The sequence below is a fragment of the Magnolia sinica genome, chromosome 5 (assembly GCF_029962835.1).
Source record: "Magnolia sinica isolate HGM2019 chromosome 5, MsV1, whole genome shotgun sequence".
Taxonomy (NCBI): Eukaryota; Viridiplantae; Streptophyta; class Magnoliopsida; order Magnoliales; family Magnoliaceae; genus Magnolia; species Magnolia sinica.
Window position 1 is genome coordinate 8923654 of NC_080577.1, and position 10446 is coordinate 8934099.

The following is a 10446-nucleotide window of genomic DNA, read 5'->3' on the forward strand; positions in this document are numbered from 1 at the left end:
TCTGCAGTAACCTGCGAATTTGGATCATCCGAAAATTTTGAATTTTGGGTCATGACCCATGGCCCACATTTGGACGGTGTGATTAGGCATTTATGATCATCAGCCGGGCCACACATGTACACTAGAATTCAAACCACCGGCCAGATTCTCTTTACCGTCCACTTATGTCGTAGAGGTTGGGCCTAGGTTTTCTAGATATGGCATTTAAACCGTTGGTACACCTGCGCAGCGGCTCTAATCTCACACACTTGCCCCGGGTCCCAAAACGTGTCTCTTCTCAAAATGACCAAAATGTCCTCAAACGGCTGCTGAGAAAACATGCAAAAAGCAGTGTCAGTTAGGGGAAGGTGGTAAGGCCACCCCCACCAACAACCCCTTACGGTCAATATTGCAGCTCACCTGAAAAGCGTTGCACTCCTTCCCTTTGAATTTTTCCAAACCCCTCTTCAAGAAACAAAACCGAAAGCCAAAATCCCAAGAAAACCTAACACAACAAGCTAAGTCATGCTCTAAAAAGTCCCATGTATGCAATATCATACACCAAAGCTAGCGTGTATACAAACTCCCAGTTTGGTGTGTTAGCTCATCTCCTCCCCTCATATTTCCACACCACTTTCTCCCTCGTCTCTTTTTCCTTTGCATCTTCCCCTCACTCTTTCCTCAATGGAGTTATCGGTAAGGACTGCGGTTCTCAGCAAGCCTGCAAAGACGTCGTCCTACAGACTACAGACTAAGGAACTCTCTTATGAGATTCAAACTCGGTGCGGCGACGATGGCGGTTCTAAGTATGTGCTTAAGAAGGTGTGTTGTGAAGCAGGGCCTGGCGAGATATTGGCAATCGCAGGTCCCAGCGGTGCTGGCAAGACGACATTGTTGGAAATTCTGGCGGGGATGATACCCCCGAACAGAATCTCTGGTAAGATTCTGGTCAATGGCTGTCCCATGGATGTTGGGAAGCTCCAGCATTTGTCGGGGTACGTCACCCAAGATGATGCACTCTTCCCATTGCTCACTGTCGAGGAGACGCTCATGTACAGTGCACGTCTGAGACTCCGTGGTGGGGCCCGGAAGGCCAGAATGAGAGTGCGGGAGCTGTTGAAGGAGCTGGGCTTGGATCACATTGCAGAGTCGAGGATTGGTGGCGGCGACGACATGTCCCGTGGTGTCTCCGGTGGTGAGAGGAGGAGGGTCTCAATTGGCGTTGATGTGGTCCACGACCCGGCTGTCCTGCTTCTCGACGAGCCGACTTCCGGCCTGGACTCGGCATCAGCCCTTCAAGTTGTATCGCTGCTTAAATCGATGGCGGTGAATCAAGGTAAGACAATCATCATGACAATCCATCAACCAGGGTTCCGGATTCTCGAGCTCTTTGATGGGGTTGTGTTGTTATCGGAAGGAGTTGTTGTCCACCATGGATCGCTACAAAGTCTGGAGGCCCGCCTCAAGGTAGCTGGCCACTGCATTCCTCAGCATGTCAACGTGCTGGAATTCGCAATTGATGCCATGCAAAGCCTGGTTATAAGAACAACCGTCGATCACGATTTCTTCCTCGACAGCCATTTCAATACAACAGACAATCAGCAGCAACCAGCAATAATCTATAACCATAACACTGAAGAAATGCCGTTTTCTTACGTGAATTCTCGGTGCGAAGAAGTCATAATTCTAGGGCAGAGATTTTGCCGCAACATATTCAGAACCAAGCAGCTCTTCGCCGCAAGGACAATCCAATCATTGGTCGTGGGATTCGCACTCGGGTCCATATTCATGAACGTGGGCGGCAACGGGGGCCAGGCTGCATTACAGACCCGAGTCGGGTTCTTTGCCTTCAGCCTCACCTTCTTGCTCTCCTCCACAACAGAAGGCCTCCCTATTTTCTTGCAAGAAAGGAGGATTTTGATGAGAGAGACCTCAAGGGGGGCGTATAGAGTCTCTTCTTATGTTATAGCAAATGCACTTGTCTTTCTTCCTTTCCTTCTGATGGTTGCAGTACTCTACACCACCCCTGTATATTGGCTGGTGGGCCTGAGAAGGGAGCTTGATGGGTTTCTCTACTTCTCTCTGGTGGTTTGGATGGTGGTTTTGATGGCGAACTCATTTGTTGCATGCTTCAGCGCTCTGGTGCCGAATTTCATCATGGGGAATTCACTGATTGCGGGGTTTATGGGGTCTTTTTTTCTGTTTTCGGGGTACTTTATATCGAAGGGGAGCATACCCAAGTACTGGATTTTCATGCACTATTTGAGCTTGTTTAAGTACCCTTTTGAGGCTTTTATGATAAATGAGTACGGTGGAGAGGATGGGAGGAGGAGATGTGTGCAAAGAGAGGGAGGGGAATGCTTCTTGGATGGAGAAGGGTTCTTGAGGCAGCAAGGGCTTAAGGAGAGGCAGAAATGGAGTAATTTGGGAGTGATGTTGGGTTTTATCTGTGGTTATAGGGTTCTGTGTTATTTAATTCTATGGTATAGATGCTGCAGAGCTAGAAAATAGGGGGATTTTCTTCTTCTTCTTTTTCTATAATTTTGGAATCTGGATTCTGAATTTTATCCATTGAATATAAAATAAAAGAAAATGCAGTAGCGAGTTCTTTTTTTCTTTTTAACAAAGAGTTGGATGTCAGATCATGGAGGACGCGGATTGCCTGCAACAGCCTATTGCAGGAATTTCCTGCGCTCAGAAGCTAGTTGGGGCCTACCATAATGTTTGTGAGAAATCTACCCCCATCCATCTGTTTTGCCGTATCATGCTAGAACAATGCCTCAAAAAATGAGGCAGATCCAAAACTAAAGTTGGCCACTCTGCCTCATTTTTGGGCTCGTCCTCGTATGATCTGGCAAAACAGATAGACGTGGTGGATTTCTCACTAAAGCTGGGCAAAATCCAACCCAATTCAGCGAATCTGACCCAATCTAAAGGCCTGGATCAGTGCGGATCGAGTAGGACCACTCAAATCGAATCGTATATTAGATTGAGTTTGGATCGTGGTCAATCCGGACCGATCCGATTCGAAATCCAATCCAAACCGATCCGGTCAGGTCCTATATATAAGTTTTTTACAATATTTTTTTTTACCTTTTACTACCCATCTCTCTACCTGTCCCGAACCGAACGAACCCTAACCCCTCTTTCTCTACCCGAAGGAGGCACCGCACCCACCCATCTCTCCTCCTTTCTCTCCCTCTTCCTCTCCCGATTTCCCTCCTCTCCTCCTATCTCTTCTTCTCTCTCCCGGTTTCCCACATCTCCTTCTCTCTCCCTCTCCTCCTATCTCTTCTTCTTTCTCTCCCGGTTTCCCACATCTCCTTCTCTCTCCCTCTCTCTCCCTAGACTCAACTCGATCCGACTCGATTCGGTTTCCCAGACCGAGTCGGACTCGGTTCGGGTCAGGGCAGCAAGGATTCAAAATGATCCACCATGGCATTCATGCAATCAGCCGTTGTCTCATTAGTAGTTGAATGGTTGTGGTAAGTGAGGCCCACCACATACTAGGAAATGAAAATTGATAGAAGCAATCATGAAAACCAATGAATGAGCATCTCCTGTGCAGCTTCATAATACATCAAACAGCGTATGCAGTCTCTTACAACAAAACAGCACGCTACTACTGCTATTCCCAAACAAAATGAACAAAGAACAGAAGTGTATAAACTCTAGATTTAAGAGCTTCTATCGACAGCAAATGTTATTCGAGGTCGTACTACCAATTTCAACCATCCGACATGCAAATCAAAGCAGACATTCTCACATCCGTTCTACCGTGGTGACTCAAATTTTCCTTTTTGCTAGATGATTTTTGTTGAAGAAGCTGGGGGCCGTGGTTACTGGCCGCACTTGAGGGGGCAAAGCTGCATGCCTTTCCCACTAGTACTACATATGGGATTCATTATGAAACAAGTATTCTTTACAAGTACTCATCTTGCCTTTTCTTGCACAAGGAGTGTGATCCTCAACCTAAGGATCTGACATTATACTCTGCCAATGGCCCTATGGTCCAGGCTGCAGACCAGATCTGCCCACCATGGATGGACCACTCCCTGAAGATATCCAAGATTAGAAGAGCATAGCCATCCAATCCTTGCCCTTCGTAGATTGAATGTGGACTTCTGCCACAGTTTTCCTCTTAACTGCCAATTTGCAGTGTAAAAATCAAAGGGTTGTAATTGGGTATTGTTATAACAGGGATATCATTGGGCGTGGTCCGTCCCCAGTGAGGCGCATCAGATCAATTGTCTGAATTGCCAGCATGGACCACACTTTTTATGAACTAAGGGGGTGAGGATAACTCGCAGGTCCTTAGATCATCATCACCACCATTTATCCTTCGGTTGCAGATCATATACTTCCTCTCATTCCCATCTTTATTATGTACTAGTGAGTATGGCATCACTCGCCTCATCACTGCCATCTGCATAAGGGTTGCTAAATAATAAGCACTTACTTCAATGAGGGCATACAGTTCTACAGTTTAGTCACCTCGAGGAGGAGCTGCCTTCATGAAGATGAACTTGAAGACTCAAACAGTGACATCCTTCGCCTTTTGTTCGAAAGATCTGTTCTTGGTGAAAACTCCGGAGATGCAACCCTGTCCAGCACAGCCTTCAATGCCTGATGAACAGAACTTGCAAAAATTCTCTGTTCAAAATCATTGGCATTTCCTTCACACTTCATCACAAAAACATTTTTTACTCTGCCTCCCAGAGTTGATATCTCGGCCCTCACCATTTTCAGGTGGAGGGCCTGAAGTGTACGCTTTAGATCAGACAGAAGCTCTGGTCGATCTTCGCAACATAGAGACGCCTTGATGGAGAAGCTTCCTTTGTTGATTCCATCTGCATCAGGTTCAACTCTCACTTCATCAAAATCTGTTGGGACTATGTATCCATTACTAACTTCTGTCGCATGTCTCTTCAGTTCCTTCACATGACCGATCACTTCTGCAAGCAAGGAAGCTTTGTCCATCTGCATTAAATTGCCACTTCAGCAGTTTCATGATCTTGTTTCTTTCCAAAAGTAATATATTAATTGATGTAACAAATAGTAAGGGATAAAGACTACCTAAAAGAAAAATCAACACAACCAACATGTAAGATTTCACAAAGAAGCCTGGGCTTCTTCAAATGAATAAGAGGCCTGAAGCTGAGCCTATATGCACCACTCCCCACATGCCTCTTCATGCAGCATATCTGCCCACCTGGCACAAGTGTTGGAAATTGAGCTGTGAATCAGGTGGGCCCCACCATGGGGATAACTTGGCAAAAAACCAGGCCATTCCATTCATCCGTTGGGCAACACTTGTAAATTGAATGCAGTCTACTGGAAAGCCCTTTTTTTTAAAACCATCCGTTGTTTCCTAAATACATAGCCCATACGAGTTGATTGAACTGATTTGAGCTAGGTCATCTACATGATGGGACCCACTAGATGTGCTACTCGGATTACTCACCCATGCATAGGCCATATGTGAAGGTGCATCTGAGCTTATCAGAGCAGTAAACACGAAGGTCCAGTCGAGAAGAAATATCACCTGGTGTGGCAGCAACACACTGCTTAAAGCATGACCATTAAGTTACCCATAAAAGATTTCTTTTCTTCTTCTTTTTTAAGGAAAAAAAAAAGAAAAAAAGAAGAAGAAGAAGAAAAGGCCATCCTAGAAATCCTACTCACTCACTATGTGGCAATCTTGAGAGGTGCAAAAGGTAGCCCCATTGTCAACCATGCACAAAAATCAGGCTGTTCTGCCCGTTAAATAAGCAGACAATCATGTCTATGGTGAATGTGGCCATTGGAAAATTATTTTCTTAACCGTCCACTCTTCTTCCTAGCCCTAGTTTTTGCATATGACCATCTTCACAATGAGGGCCACCTTGCAGAATTCTTCAGATGTCCAACATACTTGCCAAGTTGGCTAAAGAGTATAATCAAATCCTAATACTAGTATATCTAGTATATGGAGGAACCAGTGTCCATAGCCTCTATCTCAACCATACAACCAGCAATGTAAATGGCGATCTAAACCAGATTGTCAGTTTCGCAGATTGTCAAGAATACAACTTAGGGGTCATTTGGATGGTGGTAAATGAGGCAAGTTGTAAATGATTTACTAGTACATCATTTGCAACTTGCATTTGGATGCCCCTTTTTGCCAGTAAATCACTTACAAGTTACAACCTTTTGCCCCTTTTCATTTGCTAGCAAAAAGAGAGGATTTCATTTACTGCAAAAAGACTCCAATGGCTCTTTTTTTAAGGTTGGAGTCTTTTTTTGAAGGATGGGCTATAAAGAAAAGACACACATCCCTCCCTCCCTCCCTCCCTCCCAACGGCAGCATATCTTGCTACCGCCTCCTTATAAAAGAGCATTTGAATTCATGGGCCCACTTTTATGCATGGTGTACCGTAAAGGCCGTTACATAAAGGTAACAGTGGCAACCGTTACACGTTATGGGATCATAAAGGTCGTAACGGATCAAATGACCCGTAAAGGCCATTATAGCCCCCGTAATGGCCCCCATAAAGGCTGTAATGGACCCATAACGGCCCATTACAGGGGCCGATACAGGTTTTTCGAGTTTTTTTCAATAGGGGAAAAAAAAAAAAAAAAAGAAGAAGAAGAAGACTGTAACAGCCATTACGGGGGCCGTTACAGCCCGTATCGTAAAGGTAACAATGGTGGACGTTACGGCCACCGTTACCGATATAGAATACCTTGCTTCCATGGCTCACCTACTACTTGGTTTTATGTGAGGATCAACCCTAAGCTTTAGTGAGATGAGTTTAACCCAATGATCCACTTTAAAACCCACTCTTATATGCCATTTGAATGTTATTTAATGAATTACTTCTCTAAACTATCTCAGGTGCGAATACACAATTACAGGATATAAACCATTTACAGGCTATCCAAACACTAGTAAATCATTTAAAACTTAAACCATTTACAGGCACCCAAACAACCCCTCAATGAAATTTGTGTTGGTGGTTTTGATTCAAACTCAATTTCTAGGTATCCTTAGAATACAATTTGGGTTTCTGAAAAGAGAGAAATTCGCATGATCGTGACATAAATCCACAACCGATTATCAGATAGAACCTTATCAGCCTTCCGCATCTAATGCCCAAAACAAACAAACCACAGACAAAACCAAGAGTAAAAACAAAACAAATGAGACCGAGAGAGCAAAAGAAGATCAAACAGACAAGCAGAGCACTTTCAGAACCCTAACCTTATCAGTGCTGGGTACAAGGTTCCTGAGTGTTGTGAGATGAGTGTTGATCCTCTCCCTTCGTCTCCTCTCCGCCTCACTATGGTTCTTCAAAGCCGCCTTTGCCTTCGCCTCCGCAATCCCCTTCTGCATAAACCTCACCGGAGCCTTCACAAGCTCTCCCCTCTCGCTATCCAAAACCAAAGACGACGATGAAGACGACAAGCTGCCTCGAGCCGTCGACCGAAACCCAAGATTCTGCCAAAATTCACCTGAAAAACTTGTAACATCACTCCCATAGACAATACCAAAATTTCCAGTAAAAGAGCCCATCACTTCCCCTTTCTTAAGAACCAAAACCAAAAAACCTCAAACAACGATTGAAACCAGGCAGGTTTATCGTTGGAGCACGCCACGCCATTCCGCAAAACACAAGCTCACAAATAAAATCAATGGAAAATCCCACCCATTTGCTTCTTTCCTCATCGGAAATCAAGCATTTCAAGCTCGATTTCAAACGGTCGCGAAGATTTTAAAAACCCACCTGCAAAATCCGTCAATCTTTACACCCTAAATGCAGATTTTGGATTAGAGAACGCTGGGAAATGATGCTCATTATCTTCTTGATGCGTCAGAATTCAAGCATTTCAACTGAAAATTTCCTTGAATCTTCGAGACCTCAATGTAGATCTCGGAGTGCAAACCAACTGAAAACTCGCTTCGGTTTCTTTCATCTGGGTTTGCTTTTGAGCATTGCGATCTTGATTTTCAACGGTTGGAGTTGATTCCAAAAACCCACCAGCAAAATTCGTGAATCTTGAAGACCCAGCAGCAGAATCGACGTATATGCGAGGCCCTAGAATCTACAGGATCGCGATTGTAAGAGAAAGATAGTACGCCGAGATGCATATTTCTATATAAAAAGACGGCTTTTGACAGAAAAAACAAACAAACAAAAAAGAAAGTCTGAGTGGGAAGAAGAAGACAAACGACCTCAAACAAAACCCTAATTACCGTCTGGTGTCGGGTTTTGCTGACTATAACTTTTGGAAATTGACTGATTTCACCACAGATTGAAGGGGCCAATTGCATGAAACACGCCAAAATCGCAATCATCTAAGAGATCTAAGCCATTCGTTAGATCGAGATGACCGTGAACGAGCCCCAACCAATAAATCAGGCCAATCCACTGATAAGAAGTTTCTAAGTTGAATTAGGAAAAATGAACGGTACGAGCGAAAATCACTAACGGCCTCCGCTCAACATTGCACGTGCGACCTACCTATCTGATGAGTGGCCCAGCTTACACTTCGTTGTGTGCGTGTCCTTGCACAGCCCCACCTGATACGTTGTCCAGATATTGTACACGTGTACGGTGTTTGCTCCTTCAATCTCTCGCGCACTGTTTTTTAAGGTGCAAATTAGTAATTTGCTTGTGCAAATGGAGAGTCACGTGGGTCCCCGAATTTCCTGCACCACGTGATATGGGGAACGGTGCCAGAAGATGTTCGGTGAGGCCCACCATGCCGTCTGTGTAATATCCGCTCCTCCATCCGTTGAGCAAGCTCACGTTAGGATGATATCCTGACGAGAAACAGCTAAGATCGCTGGCCCACGGTGGAAACCTCCTGGTTGTCTGGCACAGTGAAGTAATTGGGGTTTCAAAACCCCTCAAGGATGGTTTGAAATTCAAGGTGAAAGTTGGGAATTACATTTAAAATACTTTCAAAAGAGTTCCATTTTTAACGTGTGTGTCACTAGGCTATTAATCAATTGGGTACATGACCCACTAATGATATGCCAAAACAATTAGATTATCAATCACATCACTATAATTATTTTAATATGATAATTGTTTATGTAAATGAATGGTTAAAATTTGTTGGTTAGCTAATCGGGTATGATCTTGTGCTTGTGGCTTATCTGAGACTTCGAATTTCATCATTTTCAAGCAAAATATATGTTTTAAGGGGCTTATTACAACCATTGTATTTAAGTATTGCATACGTTCAGCCATTAGAAATATTAAAATTGATTTGGTTACTAAGTTAAAACTCATGTAAATATATCATGCATTGCTACTTTTGGATTAAAGTTGATTCCTAATATCCAGTGCCAAACAAAATAGGAGGATTTTAAATACAGGGGTTCCAAATCCACCTCCCAAACGGGTTTTAGGGCCCATTTGGCCGGGTGGATTGGAAGGGATTGAATGGTATTAGGGTGGATGGCATAAATTTCAAGATAATGATGGTGTTGTCAGTGGATTGTCTCAAGATCCATGGGATTGCTATATCCCAGGACTACTATATCGTGTCCGTTTGGCACGCATGGCCAATCCCGGGATTAAACCTTCCCATCCCTTCCAATCCCTCGAACTAAACACGTCTCGGGTAAATTTGAATGGATTAGGGTGGATTGGATGGGATTTAAAGGTAATGATGGTGTTGTCAATGAATTGTCTTAAGATCCATGGGATTGCTATATCCCAGGATCAAATTATCCGGTCTGTTTGGCACACCGGCCAATCTCGCGATATAACTTCCAATCCCTTCTAATACCATCCAATCCCTTCCAACCCCTTCTAATACCATCCAATCCCTCGTTTTAGATGTGAGGTGGTAACATTGACGGTTGTAGAATGTCACACAAACATCCTCGTCCAAAACAGGGGTAAACGAGCAGGGCCAGGTTGAGCCATGTCCCAGCTCAGTACACAAGCTAAACAGCGGGGACCAGACCAGTCGAGTCCAATAGATCATCGTCCACGGAGCCTAGCCCAGTTTCCAGTGCGATGTTGCTAGATAATAAGTAGGGCTCTAAACAGGCCAGTCCGGGGGTCTTTCCAAGCCTGGCCTGCGCAGTAAAACTTCAGCACGAGCGTCGCCCAGGGCTGCGATGGCTAAAACAAACAGACCCATCAATTTTCCTGACTATTAGGTCTAGGCTCGACTACCTTTCCGAGACTTTACTCCCGAGACTATATTCTCCCAAGCCATAACCCATGGGCCGTCACAATGCCAACTCCAGCCCAACACTGGGCTCAGGGTTTCCAGACGTATGGTATGTAACAAGCATTGAGGTCCAATTAGCATGTTGCCCACCGATCCTGACCGTCCAACCAGTGTCTAGCTCTAGGACGCACTTAATACAATTGTGATGATCGAATGCTGCTTCCTGAGCGCTAACAATAGCCATCCATTCAGTTGCCACCTCTTTGATTGGCCACGCCTTAAAAATCACGA

At 44.5% G+C, this 10446-nt stretch overlaps 2 protein-coding genes across 4 annotated transcripts; one reads left to right on the top strand and one right to left on the bottom strand.

The window, feature by feature from the left end:
* Positions 1-395: 395 nt before the first annotated feature.
* LOC131245367 (transcription factor bHLH30-like) lies at positions 396-8172 on the bottom strand. Of its 3 annotated transcripts, none has more exons than XM_058244778.1 (3): positions 7223-8172; positions 4474-4959; positions 396-1512 (listed from the first exon to the last, which is right to left on the bottom strand). In XM_058244778.1, the coding sequence occupies exons 1-2, from the start codon at positions 7532-7534 to the stop codon at positions 4492-4494; spliced, it is 780 nt and encodes a 259-aa protein (XP_058100761.1). In that variant the 5' UTR covers positions 7535-8172; the 3' UTR covers positions 396-1512; positions 4474-4491. The 3 variants fall into 3 exon arrangements, with proteins under 3 accessions (XP_058100761.1, XP_058100760.1, XP_058100759.1); XM_058244777.1 differs by having other exon boundaries at positions 396-1548; XM_058244776.1 differs by lacking the exon at positions 396-1512 and having other exon boundaries at positions 3516-4959; positions 7223-8169.
* LOC131245366 (ABC transporter G family member 10) lies at positions 664-2591 on the top strand. Its single transcript, XM_058244775.1, has one exon. The coding sequence runs from the start codon at positions 664-666 to the stop codon at positions 2488-2490; it is 1827 nt and encodes a 608-aa protein (XP_058100758.1). The 3' UTR covers positions 2491-2591.
* Positions 8173-10446: the final 2274 nt, after the last annotated feature.

What these genes read in the sequence shown, in the direction of transcription:
- LOC131245367 (XM_058244778.1), bottom strand. Translation starts at nt 7,534, where the DNA reads ATGGGCTCTTTTACTGGAAATTTTGGTATTGTCTATGGGAGTGATGTT. An exon ending in TTGTACCCAGCACTGATAAG is followed by an intron (nt 4,960 to 7,222) that starts GTTAGGGTTCTG and finishes AATTTAATGCAG; the next exon opens with ATGGACAAAGCTTCCTTGCT.
- LOC131245366 (XM_058244775.1), top strand. Translation starts at nt 664, where the DNA reads ATGGAGTTATCGGTAAGGACTGCGGTTCTCAGCAAGCCTGCAAAGACG.